General features: G+C 40.0%; 1 protein-coding gene across 2 annotated transcripts; it reads left to right on the top strand.

Moving 5' to 3' along the window:
- Positions 1-74: 74 nt before the first annotated feature.
- LOC137261210 (uncharacterized) lies at positions 75-20,857 on the top strand. Of its 2 annotated transcripts, XM_067798919.1 has the most exons (4): positions 75-212; positions 1,088-1,153; positions 17,869-18,084; positions 18,875-20,825. In XM_067798919.1, exons 3-4 carry the CDS (start codon positions 17,876-17,878, stop codon positions 19,434-19,436), a joined length of 771 nt encoding a protein of 256 aa, XP_067655020.1. In that variant the 5' UTR covers positions 75-212; positions 1,088-1,153; positions 17,869-17,875; the 3' UTR covers positions 19,437-20,825. The 2 variants fall into 2 exon arrangements, with proteins under 2 accessions (XP_067655020.1, XP_067655019.1); XM_067798918.1 differs by lacking the exons at positions 75-212; positions 1,088-1,153 and adding an exon at positions 10,580-10,708 and having other exon boundaries at positions 18,875-20,857.
- Positions 20,858-21,788: the final 931 nt, after the last annotated feature.

Below are 21,788 nucleotides of genomic sequence, written 5' to 3'. Positions count from 1 at the left end.
CAGCTTCAGCCAACGCGCGTGAGTTCGTTCACTAATCATGAGGCACGCGACATATGACACGCCGTGACATTTGCAATGACGTCACACGCTCGTGAATTCAGTTCACACCTGAGTGCCTCTCAGCGAAGATAAGAGATGATAACAGTCTCTGGCGTTTGTGTATCTATCAGTTTGTCTTTCTGATTTCATCTCATCAGCATGTGTTATGACAGGTAAGTTGTAACGGCGTCTGACGTTGTCCAAGTGACGAGAATTCCGAGGAGCACGTGCCGTGACGTGATGGCAGATAACTGGTAGGATTATTCACACTTGATCAGTGTCCACCTTGATGGCCGCATTAGCAGATTCCGTAGCACCTGTCAATTAACTTTGACCAAACAATTATATGCCCAAGGTCTTTCCCTTTCCGACTTTGCAGTTCAATGATTTCACAACAACGAAGTGAAGCGTTAGGACAGCGACAACTTAAACTTACTCGTTATAACTTACTTTCCGTAAAATGTGTCATGCATGGGACCTTGGGTACACAACACCTTGATAACACAGTGGATCCAACATATTTCCATTATTCAAACTATCATTTTTTATCACATATCTGGCATTATGAATAAAATTACATGTAACTGTATTGTTAATAGTAAGCTGTATCTTGCATAGTTCAAACAAATATGCAAACTACAGGAAACAGATATGCATCTTGGTTTATGTCTAAGTATTAAACATCATCATCTTCAAGTATTAATCACACAGACAATCAGAAATAGTACTGCTTCATGTGAGTATTAACTCTTGCAGATTCCAAATAAATACATGCAAACACAGGAAATGGGTTATCTGAAATAATCAGTTGTATAATAATGTCCAGTTTCAAAAGAAACTGAAATAGTAACAGAGGCATAATCTTTATGAATTTACTCTCTATCAGGTCATAATGTTGGGATATAAGCAGTCTATACTTTCATTTTGGGAAGTAAACTAAGAGGCAAGGAAAGGAAACCGGATTAGTTTATCATGTGTTTGAGTCATCCTTTTGTATAATTGCCACAGCGTTTGTTCTCTTTACGCCTTGCGGGACTTCTTTTTTCAGGATAATCAAGATTCCAGATTTGGCATTCTCCTGCATCGGCGTCCTACATTGATGGCAAGATATCTGGTAAGCCATGACGCGGTGATGTAACGGATGGTATTGAGGTATCTATGGCAGCGTGAATTTGTGAGAGAATAATGTTTTCGCAGTCATGTGAGCGTTTGATGTTTCTGCAAAACACCGTAGATATGGTCAGATATAAGCGTGTTGGATTTCCTCACGTCCGTATATTTTAGACTGAACTTCTCATTTAATTTCAGTTCATACCATAGCCAGTGCCATGCTTTGTCTCTTTGTTATAAAATATTATATCTATTAAGAAGCATACACACCGAAACATTGTGTTCCTCGTGAAGTTGACATCAATAATACTTTCTTTTTCATGTTAATTGAATCTTTGTTTCTGAATTAAAGACCTTTAAACCAGTAACACATATAGATATAAGTGTATGTGACACTCAAAAATGTCTGTGGTCAGTTTATGGACAATAGTTGACGACGTTAATGCATTTCCAGTCGTTACTTAACTCAGTGGTTGAGGTAAACCCAAATGAGACAAAAACAGTCAAATTGTCAAGCATACTAGAGAGCGAATGGTGTACCGTCCATTGAGACAATCAACTCAGGCAACATACTTGTTATATTCCAGTGGATAGTGCATTTAGTGTCGGGTAGCAATCTACTTGTTATATTCCAGTGGAAAGTGCATTTAGTGTCGGGTAGCAATCTACTTGTTATATTCCAGTGGAAAGTGCATTTAGTGCCGGGTAGCAATCTACTTGTTATATTCCAGTGGATAGTGCATTTAGTGTTGGGTAGCAATCTACTTGTTATATTCCAGTGGATAGTGCATTTAGTGTTGGGTAGCAATCTGCTTGTTATATTCCAGTGGATAGTGCATTTAGTGTTGGGTAGCAATCTACTTGTTATATTCCAGTGGATAGTGCATTTAGTGTTGGGTAGCAATCTGCTTGTTATATTCCAGTGGATAGTGCATTTAGTGTCGGGTAGCAATCTGCTTGTTATATTCCAGTGGATAGTGCATTTAGTGTCGGGTAGCAATCTGCTTGTTATATTCCAGTGGATAGTGCATTTAGTGTTGGGTAGCAATCTACTTGTTATATTCCAGTGGATAGTGCATTTAGTGTTGGGTAGCAATCTGCTTGTTATATTCCAGTGGATAGTGCATTTAGTGTTGGGTAGCAATCTGCTTGTTATATTCCAGTGGATAGTGCATTTAGTGTCGGGTAGCAATCTATTTGTTATATTCCAGTGGATAGTGCATTTAGTGTTGGGTAGCAATCTACTTGTATCCACTGTCCCTTCAAGCTCGGCTGTTGTGACCTAAACGCGGACAGATATAAGCGGCACATATCAGAAACATCCAAGTGTTCATGCGGTCATGATAACGAAGACTTTCTCCACTTAATTTTCAGAACTATACGAATATAAGGTCAACTATGTATTTTTACACTCAAGGATATGATGGTAAAACAAATTTATACGGCAATGGCAAAGAACGTATTAAATAATGATATTCTCAACTCATTACACCACTTCATTTAGAAAAGTAACCGTTTTCAGTGGTTATGATCTGAATGTATGAGACGCTAGATTTAACACGATCTTCTGCAGCAACTTCCGTGGTTACTAAGCACAACCAAAACCTAGCAACAGGTATATTTTATTTGGTCCTACTATTGATCTTTGTCGTCGAACTACCTCAACTATATGTCCACCTATTGGAACACGTTAATGTACCGGAGCGGCGTTAATATAAGCTTCTTGGTTTGTTCGCCTATCCAGATTTCAGCATTTTGAAATACAAATACGTTTAAACCACTTGTATGCGACAATTCCCTTGAAGCGCATGTACAATATCCTAAGCATATTTCGAAAATTTGGGCCTAACTCTGGAACCAGTGTACCAGCCAGGGATTGCGGCTTCTTGAGAAGGCAGGGGTCGCTACACTTATACCAAAAGCCAGGTCTTACCCATGAACGTGTCTAAAATGATTGCACTACTGTCTAAATGCAAATCTTTGCAACAAGCGGGCTTATACGAGAAAAATGACTTGATAAGTGCTTGGAAGGAACACCAGAAGGTTGCCGTGTACATGCTGACGATGTTTCTGTTGTCCTTGGACAAATCCACCAAGGTGCATGTCCTCTTTGGTATACCCCTAAAACGACCGGTCAGCAATAGAAATCTCAAAAGGTACCATACACATCACATCTGTGACGTTACATGACGTATGCTATGGATGTATATGATTCATCAGATATAGTAGAGATGTAGGGCCAGTTACACAGCAATACACTGTGATTATGACATGAAACGCGTGTTTGGGCCTGGTTTTACGGTTTTAACGAATTTAAAAGGGTATTGATTTGAATTAATTACACGCCTTTCGACTAAAATAAACAGCAAGTGACAAGGAACATACATGCATGCATACATACATACATGCATACATACATACATACATACATACATACATACATACATACATACATACATACATACATACATACATACATACATACATACATACATACATACATACATACATACATACATACATACATACATACATACATACATACATACATACATACATACATACACGCGCGAGCACGCGTGCGCCCCCAACCCCGCATAGTCCATCGCCCGTCAGAGCTAATAAAGGTAAACACTGCGCCAACACAAGCTTGTACACAACCGTATTAACACAACATACTGACGATAAATTATGGCAAGTACATGTAGATATTATTTCTGCAAGTGGCCACCCCTTACATCTGGTTATTAATGAATCAGCTCGGCGAAATTTTCTCCCTTTAATATATGTGTACTAAACACGGGTGTTCAACCCCTGAAACATTAAAGTAAATAAACATTTGACTAAATATTGGCGTCGGTTTCTATACAGCCACAGTAAGGTCATAATCTCTCGTATAGAGGTGTGAGGAACGTGTTATACCTACCTGTCTAAACAGAGAACTTAACATTACACCATCATAGTTTACATGTGGGTATTATCGCCACCTTGTAACCCGTTAATTGACTTTCTCGGATCCTAGACGTAGTGTTGGACGACTCAAGCTGAGATTATTACATGTATTGGCTAATTCCATTGTCTGCGATGTGGCTTATATCCAGTATCGACGTTCACAGTTCAGTGGACTAAAGACTAAGCAAAAGAAATGGCAGGAAAGCCAAGAGATCGATAAGGAACTGATCAATGCATATTTCAAAGATCGTTCGACTAATTAGGATTTGAAACGTAACAATATAGTTCAAATGTCTGAAAGCATGAGCCCAGCAAATGTGTTGTGTTGTACCTGCGGCGTCATTTACTCGACCTCCCAGTGTCCGGACAGGCCAACACACCTTCCACTTCACTCAAAAACAGTAAAGATTATAAACAAACATTGTTGATACCAATATCCACACAACTGAACCATTTCTTGGAGCAGACTATACGCTTCTAATCAGTCATGACGTAGTTCGATGAGTCATGTATCGTGTTTTCACACTACAAAACCCTTCCTTCACATTACGTTGCAGTGGTGGAGGTAGAACACATGTTTCCAGAAGGTTTGCAATCACAGTCTCCTGTCTGACCATGAAACGTATCAAACATGTCTTGTTCAGTATTTTAAAGTACAGTCGTCCTTGATATCATTTAATGTGGATAGATGTTAAATAACAATCTCTTTCTAAGCGTCCTAAACAATGCTACTGCCTAGAGATACACAAACAGAACATAAAGCTGTCATCAGTTACCTACATTTACAATAATACGCCCTGGTGCAATTTCATAAAGACATGACACAGACATTAAAGGATACTACTCTGATCCAAGGATTGTCTGGTCCAGGTTCGATTATTTACAGACCGTTGCCACACAGCTGGGATATTGCTAAGTGCGGCGTAAAACTAAACTCACTCACTCACTGATAGAATACTGTCAAGCAGTGGGACGGGAGAGCACTGAAGGCGGACCTTGTGAGTCATCAGAGAGGAAAACGTCAATGCTCTCCTTACCATCATGCAAGACAGGTGCGCGACTATTATACGTGTACACCACATCAGCAGACATCAATGGTATTCACCAACATAATAATTCATTATTCAGAAAATATTCCTTCACATTGCACATGTGAACAGACAGGTATTTTACTTGTGTCTTACCGTTGTACATCTTAAAAAGAATGCGTGTACTTAGTACAAAGTTAGTACAGTAAGAATTTAGTACAGTGCTACACACATTAAGTTATAAGAGGCGGTAAAACATGCACAGCAGGTATCGATCGTTAATTCATATAAAATATAATTTCTTCTTTGAAATATTAAAAAGCAGGTTTGGACAGTAAGATAGACATCTTGTCTTCTTAAAAAGAAGACATAACCCGTGTTTAAAAAGGACACATTTCATGGTTTGACAAAGTTAAAAACGTTGGACACTTCAGTTGTAACATGTAATCACACCTTTCTAAAATCTCCATATTTAAGAGACAATGTAAAAAACATGCTCTTTATCTTCAATAAATCCGTTACCGTTGAAGTCAACATTTAAATTTGTACATCGGTCCGTTTCTATTCTTAAAGATACAATTCGCATTTAAATTTTGCAAAGGCGGACGGTAGTTCCGAGACCTAAAAGTGCTGACATAACTCTCACGACAATAAAACTGTTTAACACATCTGTACGTATGAATCTACTTCTACTGTTCATATCATTATCTTTTCATTATGGGAGAGTACTGTCTCACTTGGGTCGTCATAACTTTAGGGAACTTCTGGCAAAGTCCACAATCCTTTAACGACACCACGGTGGCCTCGATATTATCAGTCGGAGATATATAAAAAAATATATCTTCATTTACCTGTACATGTGTACACTTGACATATACCCCTATCTTGCGTGTTCTTACTTCGGGAGGGAAAATTGTGGCACACCTGATAACTTTTCCGTTTTGTATATCTAACCTGCGGCAAGTCCCAAGTAGAAGATTCCTTGATGGTGTCCGCATCTGACTACATATAGCTATCATGCCAGTAAAGGGCGGTGGGTAGCCCAGTGGTTAAGCGTTCTCTCGTCAAGTCGAACACCCAGGTTCCATCCCTCACATGGCTACAATGTGAGAAGCCCAATTCTAGTAATAATGTTGGAAAATTGCGGAAAACGACGTAAGGCCATTCTGTACTCACTCATGTTGATAAAATAGATTGAAACATCCATGACCTTTAATCATTGGCAGTGACTGTTTGTGAGTGACAGTATATGGTTGTACAATGCCAATTTACAAGTTTGTTCGTTGGAAGTTGTTCTCCCACTGGCCTGTAAATTATTCGTGAGGTTAAACAATGCCGACTAAATGTGCTAATTGGGAAAAAACACCTTACCAATGATTGAAATGCAATGTAGCTACATTCCTTGGGTCACACATCAAGTATTCATGGCCATTAGTGTCTTTGTTGTCGCGTACTACGTGCAGCGGACCGAGGAGACCACTAATTGCCGTTACTCGCACATAACACCGACAGCGCTGAGAGCCTGGAGCCAGTCGTAGGCTTACTGCTGTGGTTTACCATAACTGACAAGGTATGTGTTTCCCAAACAAATTTACCTCTCTCTCTACATATTGGTGTGTTTATACCACCGTTCTTCCTATACCTGTACATATCGGTATGTGTTTATACCACCGTTCGTCCTATACTTGTACATATCGGTATGTGTTTGTACCACCGCTCTTCCTATATTTGTATTACAGTGCTTATATTTCCTCATATATTTTTATATTTTTCCAAAATTATTCTTAACTAAGGAAATCCGTATAGGAGCAAGTTGCTATGCACAGTGTATCTTGCTTATGACACAACTTGTTCCTATATGGATTTCCTTAGTTAAGAATAATTTTGGAAAAATATAAAAATATACGAGGAAATATATGCACTGTAATATTTGTACATATCGGTATGTGTATATACCACCGCTCTTCCTCAACCTGTATATATCGGTATGTGTTTATACCACCGTTCTTCCTATACTTGTACATATCGGTATGTGTATATACCACCCTCTTCCTCAACCTGTACATATCGGTATGTGTTTATACCACCGTTCTTCCTATACTTGTACATATCGGTATGTGTATATACCACCCTCTTCCTCAACCTGTATATATCGGTATGTGTTTATACCACCGTTCTTCCTATACTTGTACATATCGGTATGTGTATATACCACCCTCTTCCTCAAACCTGTATATATCGGTATGTGTTTATACCACCGTTCTTCCTATACTTGTACATACCGGTATGTGTATATACCACCCTCTTCCTCAACCTGTATATATCGGTATGTGTTTATACCACCGTTCTTCCTATACTTGTACATATCGGTATGTGTATATACCACCCTCTTCCTCAAACCTGTATATATCGATATGTGTTTATACCACCGTTCTTCCTATACCTGTACATACCGGTATGTGTATATACCACCCTCTTCCTCAACCTGTATATATCGGTATGTGTTTATACCACCGTTCTTCCTATACTTGTACATATCGGTATGTGTATATACCACCCTCTTCCTCAACCTGTATATATCGGTATGTGTTTATACCACCGTTCTTCCTATACTTGTACATACCGGTATGTGTATATACCACCCTCTTCCTCAACCTGTATATATCGGTATGTGTTTATACCACCGTTCTTCCTATACTTGTACATACCGGTATGTGTATATACCACCCTCTTCCTCAACCTGTATATATCGGTATGTGTATATACCACCCTCTTCCTCAAACCTGTATATATCGGTATGTGTTTATACCACCGTTCTTCCTATACTTGTACATATCGGTATGTGTATATACCACCCTCTTCCTCAACCTGTATATATCGGTATGTGTTTATACCACCGTTCTTCCTATATTTGTACATACCGGTATGTGTATATACCACCCTCTTCCTCAACCTGTATATATCGGTATGTGTATATACCACGCTCTTCCTCAAACCTGTATATATCGGTATGTGTTTATACCACCGTTCTTCCTATACTTGTACATATCGGTATGTGTATATACCACCCTCTTCCTCAACCTGTATATATCGGTATGTGTTTATACCACCGTTCTTCCTATACTTGTACATACCGGTATGTGTATATACCACCCTCTTCCTCAACCTGTATATATCGGTATGTGTTTATACCACCGTTCTTCCTATACTTGTACATACCGGTATGTGTATATACCACCCTCTTCCTCAACCTGTACATATCGGTATGTGTTTATACCACCGTTCTTCCTATACTTGTACATATCGGTATGTGTATATACCACCCTCTTCCTCAACCTGTACATATCGGTATGTGTTTATACCACCGTTCTTCCTATACTTGTACATATCGGTATGTGTATATACCACCCTCTTCCTCAACCTGTACATATCGGTATGTGTTTATACCACCGTTCTTCCTATACTTGTACATATCGGTATGTGTATATACCACCCTCTTCCTCAACCTGTATATATCGGTATGTGTTTATACCACCGTTCTTCCTATACTTGTACATATCGGTATGTGTATATACCACCCTCTTCCTCAACCTGTACATATCGGTATGTGTTTATACCACCGTTCTTCCTATACTTGTACATATCGGTATGTGTATATACCACCCTCTTCCTCAACCTGTATATATCGGTATGTGTTTATACCACCGTTCTTCCTATACTTGTACATATCGGTATGTGTATATACCACCCTCTTCCTCAACCTGTACATATCGGTATGTGTTTATACCACCGTTCTTCCTATACTTGTACATATCGGTATGTGTATATACCACCCTCTTCCTCAAACCTGTATATATCGGTATGTGTTTATACCACCGTTCTTCCTATACTTGTACATACCGGTATGTGTATATACCACCCTCTTCCTCAACCTGTATATATCGGTATGTGTTTATACCACCGTTCTTCCTATACTTGTACATATCGGTATGTGTATATACCACCCTCTTCCTCAAACCTGTATATATCGGTATGTGTTTATACCACCGTTCTTCCTATACCTGTACATACCGGTATGTGTATATACCACCCTCTTCCTCAACCTGTATATATCGGTATGTGTTTATACCACCGTTCTTCCTATACTTGTACATACCGGTATGTGTATATACCACCCTCTTCTTCAAACTGTACATATCGGTATGTGTTTATACCACCGCTCTTGCTCTGCCTGAACAGCTGTGTTGCATAAGTGTGTATAATATCTGTACATATCTACAGGTGAAAAACTCCGTACATATGTTTACCTCTTCTTATCTACAGGTGAGAGACCCCGTATCTGCATTAACCTGTACATACCTACAAGTGATAGACCCCGTATCTTCATTTACCTGTCCATATCTACAAGAAATATACCCCGTATCTTCATTTACTTTTACATATCTACACATGCCACATGCTGCACCCAGCATCTTCATTTGCCTGTCTATATCTACATGAGATAAACCCTTATCTTCATCTTCACAGATATGCATGTATTTGTTTTATCACAACGTTATCTTGAGTTGTTCAGACAACGGATTAGCCAACGTTGCACTTCCATAACGGCATAACATAAATATTTGAATATTTATGACTTGCAGTGATATTGAGAAGACCGGGTTAAGATATCGTCCTGCTGACGCTCAGAAGTGAAATTTTATCCACCTGTACCACGACAAAATATCGCATGTACTGTAATATCTCCCTCGGTTTAAAGTATTGGTTGTTATGTTACTCGAACGACAAATATGTCCTGGACTAGACGTCACATCGATGTGGGTGGGTGCAGATAGTGGAATGAGATATCAGAAAATTAACCTTCCGCGTTCTCTTTCCTCGTTACGTTAACGTCATTCTACAATACAGGTAATACCCCAGACACAAGGAAGAAATAGACACTGCGGTACTTTAATGATTAGTTAATCTATCACATACACCCTCAAACACTGGATATCTAAGAGAGCCCATACAAGTCTATAATATGTGACTGAAGTCTACCGGCTCCTTTTCACGTGCTTTAATCAGATTAATGTATTAACTGTTTTTCTGTGAGATATAATCATAGTCTAATGTTCAAGTTGAACTCTGTATAATCTAGATATATCCCCTCGTCATGTAGACCAAGCTGGGTGCTGGCTTATTAATGCGTTCTACATGAGTTTAGTATAAAAGGCGCGAGACGAAACTGTTATTACCTCTTCCGTTTGCACTATTCACAAGGTGTGTTGTACAGACGCGAGATTAAAGTGACCAGCAAACCATCATAAGCGTCAAAAGTGGCATCTGTTGCAGCGATTGCATCTCTGGCTGATTAGGAATACTGCCTTGAATGTTAATCATCCAATATTGGAATTTAAGGTTCGCGCCAGCTGCAAGAATCCATAGAACACCACGTGACTGCTGCAACCAATCGCCGCATAGCATGTCGGCCAGCGTCTGACAGAAGACGAGCTACTCATACAGTGAAGCTGTTATTCACATCAAGGATTTTTACTGAACTTTATTTTGTGTAGAGTTTTGGGATATATTTAACTTAGGTGAGTACATTAACTCTTTTTATGATAGTTTTAGTTTTCCAATGTGCAAAATGTTTACACCCAGCCTTGATCTGAGATTTTATTCCCTGTGAAAACGCTGACTGTCATTTCTGAATATTGTTTCTCAGCCCACACCAGTGTCGAATTGTGTTAGCTAAATCCGTTACCGATGGCTGTTTATCAGCAAACAGAATGGAAAAATCACAAGAGGAAACTGTTTATACAACGAAATATTTATCGAAATGCTGTTTCTTGGCATTTTATGCGATCATCTTTAAGGGATTATATTGAAACATGGCTGCCGACAATGGGGTCCCAGGGCGTTTCCTACACACATATTCACGTGACATTTATTTACCTATACCTATCACTATTTAGAGAGCTACAAAGAAACCTTTGGCATGCGTTCTCGGGTTTAAAACGCGACTCTGGTTCGACGTGAAGGTGATGGGGCAAACGGCAAGCTAACCCGTTCTTAAAGCGGTATCAACGTGTAATAACAAATTATGTGTCAAAATTTGATGAAATTCCAAATGTATTACCTCGCTTAATCATATTTGCAAACCCCGGGAGAGATTGGTTTGTCATGTGTTACATTCACAAAGCGTTATAGAATTTCATCCATGAGTAATGGTTGGAGCGATGATTGTGTTTCCTCTATATAAGAGCAAAGGAAGGAAATGAGATGTGATCTCTCCGTTCTAACATTAGATTCAAAGACGAGAGCTGACAGCTGGGTGCTTTCTATCAGATAAAATAAAGAAATCCGATAATTTCATCTGTAAGCAATCCCTACTTGAAGCATCCTCCAACCTGTGCTATCTTGTCACTGAAGCCGCCGCCATGATGACTTGCCCACTCATTTGGCAGCGCTCAATCTGTGTGAATGTGTGCGTTGAGGAAACGGAACGTAAGTTTCATATGGATGTCTTTCGAAGACTACCACCTTGAAATTATCACAGTTAGTGTTATTCATATAACGACAATAGAGTATTGATTATTTTCCTGAACATTTATTAGAAAACATTTATAATTATTCACACAACAGCTGCAATGCATGGATGCATGCACCGTATATTACGTTCCTATACAGAGATGTTTGTACAATTAACTCCGTGCCTGTATTTTAACATAATACCTTGTTATCATGTGTTCCTGTGTTGTACAAGGATACAGGCGTCATGTACTAAGTGTCTATCCATAGATGCGTGCCTGTATTTAGCATAATGCCTTGTAATATATAGTGTACCTGTGCTTTCCGACTGTATCTCGTCATCGTCAGAATTAACCCGAATAAATCTCCGAATTCGGGCTTTTCTCTTGAAAATTGTCTGAGTGCCTGCAGTAAATCGTGTTTAAGAAAGCAGAGACAGCGTTAGCCGTTGACAGAGACCTGAGGTGTGTCGTACGTCGCGCGTTATCCCTGTCAGGATTATTTATCATAACGCTGGACTTCATCCCGCCCCCTGAGTAAATCGCCACACTGGTTTTAGATCCTGCATAAACTCCTACACTACACGCATCGACCTACTTCCATTGTTTCATCTGCTGATATGACATACCAGGAAACAGGCCTTGATAACGATCATTATTTTCCGGGTTGTTTCACTAATCACTTATTTGTTGGGCTTTACACTTCCCTAATGCTAATGACCATGTACTTTAAATGCACATACTCTTAAAGTAACTGGTACCGTGTGCGTGGTGTCTTCATTATTTCAAAGTCAACTGTATCTTAGAATGGAATTAATATTCAGTCTTAGCGGTGTTAGCATTTATTTCATATCGGTGTCACATTTTCAGCAACCAGTAACACACACACACACACACACACACACACACACACACACACACACACACACACACACACACACACACACACCACCCCTCAAGACGTTTGTCCCCTAACACTAGTTCTCCCACAGTTGACGAGTTATCACTTCACGCTGGGCTGCATAGATAATGCTTCCATTATGATAGATTAACCTCTATGAATTTGTCGCATCGGTTCACGGTCGAGTTGTAAAATCTAATACTGCGATGAAAAGATTATGGATGAAATCCCGCTTTAACGTGAGAGTGACATGGTCCCACAAGCATGCTTCCACGCGTGAACCGGTCCTGCCTTATAAACCCGTGGATGACTAATAACGAAAAATTGATAGAGACACTGACAGAACCGTGTCACTCGGCGTCCCGGCATCTCTGTCCAGTGTTATTAGCACTGTGCTGACGTTCATTAACGCTTACTGGTGATGCAGTTTTAATTTTACGCCGCTGTTAGCAATATTTCAGAAATATTACCGCGGGGGATACCGGAAATGGGCTTCACACATTGTACCCTTGTGTGGAATCGTACCTGGGTCTTCCCAACGAACGCCTTAACCACTACCCCACCTGTAGATGGTCAGTGGGGTATATATGGAACTCTCTTCCACACTTATGGCTAGTTGTAGAGCGGCCTCAACACACTTAAAACTCAATAAACAAGTTTCGATTTTAAGAAAGGTGTAAAGATTAATGTGACGCGAAAGAAGATTGTCATCTTTCAGTTTAAAGTACACCATGACATTGGTAATGTTGATGCTGCAGTACTGTCTAATATATGTGTATCATGTGAAACCGATTTACCCCTGAGGCAAGCATATTTATATAGTATTAAAGTACATCGACTGTACCTAACATCTCATATCTTGTCCAATTATCGCTGAAGTTGGTAAGTTCCCACGTTCTGTAGAGTCTACATACAGGTCCACCAACCCTCGATGTCCGTCCCAGTAACAGACAATGCACAGAACCGCCCTTACGGACAATCCTTAAAGTCCCGGTTGAGGTGTACAGTTATACTGCTTCATTGCATTGTTATCACCTGTACCGACACCTGTGGCTGACAGTAGGCACAATTAGATTTATAGACGTGGTTTATAGACATGCTCGCCCCAGTCGAGTTTGTATGGCTATAATATGAAACAGGTACAATGGTACTACCCCTGTGTCAGTGTGTGTTGACTGTGTGTCATATATGACGCTGTCAAACTGGGCCTGTAGACATCGATACAGCTACACAAGTGTTTCAGTGACTCAGTGACAGACACAACGATTGATGGCTCAGGTATATTCGTATCATCATCCCGTACAAAGGTGACATGACTACGTGAAGCAACGTCTAACTTACATTTCTGTGTAGGTTTATAATATGCAGGATATGCTCATGCTCTTCACAGGGGTGGTGTAGCCTAGAGGTTAAAGCGTCTGCTCGTCACGCCGAAACTCCCCACATGGTTTCACTGTGTGAAACCCATTTTTGGTGCCGTGACATTGCTAAAGGCGGCGTAAAACCCGACTCACTCACTCACTCACTCATGCCCTTCACGTGTACAACTCCTGAGTGACACTGATATATACTGAACAGCAAAAGAAAGGCAGCCGTTTGCCGTTTTGTTTTGGTTTGCTTTTTTTGTCAAGTTTTTAAATAGAAGATAGAACAGGAACAGTTACTGTTATGAGATTTCATTTTTTCGAAACTTGCGTTTCTTTTGCTGCTCAGTATATATCGAGAATTGGGTATATGTATAAGCTTACATGAGGAAAGGTTGGACTTTTGGTACATTTTTATCAGTGTTCAATCACATGATCAGAATACCTGATACAAATTACAGAAAGACAGTGAGCAAAGTGCAGGATCAACACAGCAAGCAGAACACACTTATGGACAGAGGAATCTGAAAAACGCTGAATGGACACAGTAATTACATCTGAACATTCCAGTACCTCCTTACGTACTATTTGTCGCTGTAGTACTACAGTATAGTGTTAGAAATCAACAGCAAATTGTCATAGAAAACCTTGTGCAACTGAACACATATTTGTTTCGTTAATGAATCACCTACTCTAGACGTTGCGACACCACCTTGCCAGTACATAAATCTCTATGACTGATAACCCTAGAACGTGTAATTGATTTCGCAAGTCGGTTTAGAGCGTAATTAATAACCTTTCTTAGTTGTATATACATGTTATGACATAAACGTCCACATCCTGATGAAATGACGTGTCAGAAGTATGTGGAATCCCCTGAGGGATACGTTACTACAATTCATATCATTCCGCTCGTGTTCAAGTCGTACTAAGAAGTCTGCCAGGACGGTCTCCGCGAAACTACGCCTAAAATCAAGATGATATACACACACAGGGTATGGCAAGGGGTAATTATAACACTCGATAAAGTAGTAATTGCAGCAGTGATAGGAACAGCAGTAGTAGTTGTGGCAGCAGCTGAAGCGGTGGTTCTAGTAAAGGAATAATGGACCTGGTGTCTATAGCAGGAGCAGCAGCAGCAGCAGCAGTAGTAGTAGTAGTAGTTGTTGTTGTTGAATTCGTCTTTGTTCGATCCATGCTAAATACACTAAAACAATCCCGGAAATAACAACTGTCATTAACAAGCCGCATCCCAGATCAATGTGGTGTTGAAATTAAAAATGTGATTTATGTATCTCTACAGCGGCAGCTCGTTTCAGGCGATTCTATTTCGAATTTCGTCTCGTCAAACGCATTTCGTCTCATTAATAAATTAGGTGACCAATATTCCGAATCATGTGCGTGGAAGGCACGAGGCCTTAAAATAAGCAATCAATTGGAGACGTTTGTAATTAGTTCGCCACTGACAGAACTTCATAGAATAATGAGAAACCGATGCACGCATGCCGGGACGATATGGACCAATGTCTCGTCAAGATCAGCCGAGTCCATGCACTCGGTCACCGACGTTCTGTCGCGTGGCACGCGATGTCGGCCGGACAGATTGGGCTAAATTGATTTGATATGCATTACATAATTTAAGCACATTGGCACATGTTGGAGCGGTATGCATTAATATCCTCTATCATCATAAAGCAGCCTAGGACACACTTGTATGTCTGTTTACTCTGCACCAAGGGCCATTGTTCAAGATTCATCTAAAAACCCACGTACCACCGTTGGACGGGTTTGTGAAATAGGCCTATAATCAATTGTTTGATGGTTTTTCAGAAGTTGGTTGAATTACTTTAAAAAATGAGGCATTTGTTTGAAAGATTTTTATAGTCAAGCAAACGGTATGCCCAAAAACCTCCACAATACATAATGTCTGGTAATGCAGTTATCATCAACATGCATGTCGTATAAATTCTATATGAGCATGTCCAGTAATCCATCTATTGAAAATGAGGGTTGCTCGCACATCCATTGTTATACATACTAAAACCATGAATTATATATGGCCTCCGTTGCTGATCATATATTTGTAACAAACATTACAAGGGTACAATAAACAATTTGTTCCAGTAATATATGTACCCGTCTTGTGCATTAGACGTTCATTGCAGATATCTGATCCGGGTCAGATTGGAAGAACAATTTTGTGCTTATATAACTTTCTTTCACTATGATGCAAATTCCTTATTTCACAAGAATGTACATTAATATGTTAATGGTCGTAAACAATAAAAGATGTAGTGTTCACAGTTTTATCAATATTCACGTTTCTCAGTTCACTTCAAGGGTGATTTACAAAGTTGTTGATATCAAGTCATTCTAGAGGTGGCTGCGGTAACACTTATCGCTATGATAACTGGATATACAGACCAGTTCAATAAGAGCCTCACTTATACTTTGGGAAATAACAATATTTCGTCCAGCACTTTGCCTGTCACACTCGTTTGAGTCTTGCAAGTTCATATTTTTATAGAATGTACAAATGCATCCATTCTCTTCCTACAGAGGTTACTTGTCATATCTTCCTACGAACCTCTGTTCTAATACGGCAATATTTCGCAGGTCTCACAAAATCCCCTAGCGGCAAAAAATGGCAGCAGATTTATCTCCCTTTTTTCTGTCCAATCAGAACACGTATTACATCGCTCTAGATTCAACTTGTCAAATGCAAGCAATGTGGAGAAACAAATACGACATGACTGAGTTCTGTCCAGAAGAAACATTTGAGTATCGCGCTCGGGAAGAGGTTCTAGTGTTTACGATGCATCCGGAAATTACCGAGATCTTGCGAACGATCACTTTTGAAACAAGGTCGCTGATTGCACAACTAAATCTGATTGCCTCCAATCACGAGTCTTGAACACTCGCACCATGCAAGGATCGTATTAGAACAGAGGTTATGTAGGAAGATATGACAAGTAACTTCTGTGGGAAGAGAATGATATGTATCATGGCAGTGTCTCCTAACTTGCCGAGTTTTGACACGGGTTTTGCCATATTTTCTTCTGCAGTAGAGGAAAGTTTGATTTCTACACATGCAGACCTTGATCACCATTCAGACCTTGATCTGAAAAGAATGTATCTACTACCCAAAGACTATGAAGTAGTTAATCGTTCATGGCTCTAAGCCAGAAGTGAGCTTCTCGAGTTGTCGGCAGCTCATCTCAATAAAAGCCTTACTTTCGTTATTTAGTTGATGTCAGACTGGTGACACAGGGGAATAACTGTTGCCTGCCTTATCAATGCCGGGATGTAATAACTTTCCCTGTCCTACCAACACTGGCCCTACTGCGGAGATCTACAAAATCATGGCCTGCATGTTAGTCCTAGGATGTGGAACTCTGTCAGTTAGAATGAGTATGTTTGTGACTTTTTTTGCGGGTATGTGTACGTCCGCTGTGTATATGTTATAGTCAGATTGAAAAACCAGTAATTTCGTGAAATGACTGTATGAGGATCAGCCATTCTGCGTCATATTGTGTAACAAAAATCTGTGTACTTCTGTCATTGCAGGAAATTTTATTTAGTTACTTAATTTACAAAAGTGGATCACAATTTCAACATCACCTGTTGTCACCAAGTGTTACAACTATTATAGCAGCGACTGTTGGACTTCAGCTTGTTTTGAAGCATTTACACCTGTTTGTTTGACACTTGCTGTGTCCAGAGTAGCCACACCTCACACACAACTATCTCCCACATATAGATGAAATGAACTTTCATGATATGACTGAAGTTATTGCTGTTACACATAAAGACTCGAAATGTCTGACCCTCTTAGCCAAAATGACTGAATTTGTAGTCATTTCACGAAATGACTGATTTCACAATCTGACTGTAACATATATACGGGTACATGGTGTGACCCTGGTAAATGAGGGTGTGTGTTACCACGTGTCTTCCTGTAGTTCCAGGATGCCGTCCGACATGGTCGATATAGAGGAGAAGGTGAAGATCTGGGGCTGGGAGACCTTCATGAAGACCCGGTCTAAGGACCACGCTAAGTTGAAATATGAGGACGTGCAGCTAGAGGTCAACTGGAACAGGGTGAGGTTCGTGTCGTCTACGCCGGAGTTCACCGACAAGGTGTCGTTGGAGAAACCTAACAGTCAGATCGTCTTTAGGTAAGTTAACACAAAGTCGTACTGTCACAGTCGGGGCCCAGTTCCACAAAGCAACCGTAGCGCAAAAACCTGATCGTAAATCACAAGACTGTAACTGCAGCTGTATAATGGTTGTCTTCTTTCATATGACTACGTACTTCAGGTTTCAACCTAAGTTACGATCAAAACGTATTTACTCAAGCATTTAGTCATAATAGCGTATCTCTAATCAGTTTCAATATCAGTTCCTCACTGAAGTTGCTACAATATACAGACAAACATTCAAAAATATGCCAAAAAAACCCATCTATATTTGTAAATAATCTGTCTTGGATATTTGTCTTTTCTTGTCAGATATATTAAATATCATTAAGTGACCTATGTATTAATTTTGGGTGTGGTTTATATGTTGTCATAGCAACTTCAGTTGATGAAGTGACACTGAACATGATTATTTACGTAGGCTACAGCTCTTATTCATGGACAAAATGGATATCACCACGAATGAATTGATGCAGTGTTATCATTTCATTAGCAGTCAAGGAATCTCAACCATTTGGCATAGAATTTGTATGGTAACGTCTTTAGTTTTAAACGTCATTTGGGAGCGTTTTCTTTACTCTTAATCGAATTAACAAGAATTGGTCCCAAAACTGAAACAATACAGAAATTGCCACCCATGGATTCTATTGCATCGTGGATTCGAAGATTTAGATTTCAGTACAGATTTCGTTAATGTACATAGCGAGCAACTTCGGCATCATAATGTCCGTCCATCGTACCCAGTACACATGAATCCATAATCTTTCAGATCCAAGTACGAAAACTGGACGTCGCAAGAACAGGAACATTCCTTCAACACCGAGCGCACCACCGTGTCCTGCTGCACCACGGAAGTCTCCAAGGGATTCACCAAAGGATTCAGCCTCGAGGTCAAACTGGGTTTGCCGGAAGAGGTCGCTTCTGCCACGGCAGGATTTGGTCGCGAGGTGAACATGCAGACGACCGAGGAGAGCGTGCAGGAGGAGGCCATGACCTGGTCCATCAACAGCAGTATCAAAGTCCCACCCAGACACAGGACCATTGCCGAGCTGGTGATCAAGGAACAGGAGTTCAACGCGTCCTTCAAGATGCACGTCAAGATCAAAGGTCGTGTTTTGGTCGTTGTGACAAATCTGAGAGAAAACAACTGTTTTGTCCAATCAATTGAAGGAGACTTTGCGGACATTATGAAACGAGAAAACGAAAGGAAGGGGTTCGTGATAGAGAAAAGATTGGTAACCTTTGACCTCTCTGGTACCTGTAAGTTTCGGTTTGGGGTTGAACAGCACGTGCAGCTTCACGAAGAAGAGCTGCAGGAAGAAGAAAGCTGATTTTTTTTTATATTTGTGTGATAAAGAATGGTGTATTTGTGCGAGGAAGTACGGCCATCGGAAAAAGAAACATTATTCAGAGAAGAAAAGGAATAGTTAGAGATCTGGACACCTGTGTGTTGATCAACATCAAAGTGTTTAGTCGTGGATTACGTTTCCAGGACTGCAACAATCATGTGAAGGTCAGAGAAAGGTTTTGATTAATGTATTTTTTTATTATTTTTTTTTTCTTGTGCTAACTGTGGTGTGGTCGAACTCTGGGTCATGCAGAGGTCACTTTACAAACTCTGAGTCTTGATTGAAACATCATCATGAGTACACGCATTGGTGATATTGAATTCGGCACCAACTCAACTAGCTTCCGTAGCCTTATAGTCTTACAAATAGCCTTGGGTGATTGGTGCTAGAATAATTACTGTCATGAAATGTCACAAAAGCCTACCTGTGATTATTTTAATCTTATATGTCAACTACGTTTACTCGACAATACCTCAATTCTATCATGATATGTATACCACGACACAGTCACTAAAACACCGCCATTTTCAGCCACACCTGAATGATTCCACCTGATCCCAAATATTATACGTATGTGTCGGGTCGGGTATTGCCCAAATTGTCGTATTGCAATATATTGTGAAATAATATCGGCGTAATGCAGTATGTGTAGCGATATATTGTGAAATTGTAACAGGTGGTTTAAGGTAATGAAATTATTGTTCTTTTGAAACAACGCCACTGGCCACTGGCAACTGGCCACTGGCCACTGTCATAACTCAGATGTGTTTGTACAAGAGATCAAATGAAAATGTTTCTAAATCGAAGACTTCGCGCTAAACTCTTGAACTGGAAAAAAGCGTCTGCAGAGGGATCTGCCATTTATCTACCAGCGATGTTATTAGTATATTTTACTACATCGCGAACATTACCGATCATGATCACGGAAATTGCCGATCGTATTTGGTGAACCGGTTCGCGGAAAGTGTACCGCTGTATATCATATCAGTTCGAATTGCAATATTACAGTTAACCGGTATCATCGCCCTCCCTTATTTGCTGCAATGGCCATGAGACAATGCGTGTGTAGGGTAGTGTATCATAACAGAATTGAGACAACATACAACATATATTTACAGCTGTCTTAAATGTATATGTCAAACTTCAAATCGTATGCTCTTAGTCGACTGATGTGCAACTGCTGAATGACAGTGACTCATTGAACAATATCCTCAGAATATGGTCTCTTAATACCTACACTTAGTTCCAGTAGTTATTTCCGTGGGCATTCAACATTTAACAATAGTTCACTTGGATGGCTACATTTTATAGTTGCTATGGTTTTATATATAACGCATCTGCAATCTTATTAAAGTAATATTTGCATTCCAACCTGGCATTTATTATATTTGATCGTTATGTCCCTTCGGATGTTCGTTGTTTTTCGTGTGGAGCCCGTTTCTGCTATTCCAGCATTGCTGGAATATTGCTAATGGCAGCGTAAAACCACTCACTCACTCACGCACTCACTCGCACTTTTTCAGTTTTGCATCTTACTCCCACCCTGAATTTTAATTCTCACTTGAAACAAATGAAAAAACATCTAATCTCAATCAACATAGTTGTATACTCCTACCCTTGCACATCCATTAAAACAGATCGACGTTGTGTTTCTTCATCCACATTTAACAAAAAATGTTTCCGAAGCAAAGTTTCATATCTACATCATAAACGTCCATGTTCACGATCGATTTTGTGATACTTCAAACGGCGACTGATCTTATAGTATGTTATACTATTCTGAATTTAATTCAAGACGCCACGTACGCTCAGTGTTTACGAGGAGAAAAAGACGTCTTCTTTTCCATCTCTGGCTTCTACCATAGTCCTCAACCTGTCCTCGACCATAACTGACAGACCTTGGCCAAACGTTAGTTTTAGCCATCCTTCCCAGAGAACCTACCTTACCCACACCACTATCAGACCATTGGTCTTACTATAACACCTGACAATCACCCCGAACTAATTTTTTAAGGGTAGCCTAGTCAAGGTTCTACTTTCGTCTCTATCAACCACTGTCTGGTACCAATCCCAGTCCCTTACTTATCTTCTTACCTTAACAAAACAATTATCCCAACTTTAGCCTCTCTTCAGATTCTGGAGCAGAACACAATATGTCACAATATGTGGTACTGCTGGATTTGTCCACAGAACCTGGGATTGTTGCAGAGGCTTTCTAAAACAAGAGTCATCGGAAGAGTCATCCCCACCCCTCCTCCCCTCCACACACACACCCACCCACACACACCCACCCACACCCCCATCCCAGCCCCCACGTTTGAAAGGACTAATCAT

Source organism: Haliotis asinina, chromosome 14, assembly GCF_037392515.1.
Source record: "Haliotis asinina isolate JCU_RB_2024 chromosome 14, JCU_Hal_asi_v2, whole genome shotgun sequence".
In the NCBI taxonomy this organism is placed as follows: domain Eukaryota; kingdom Metazoa; phylum Mollusca; class Gastropoda; order Lepetellida; family Haliotidae; genus Haliotis; species Haliotis asinina.
This window is presented reverse-complemented; position numbering and strand designations above follow the sequence as displayed.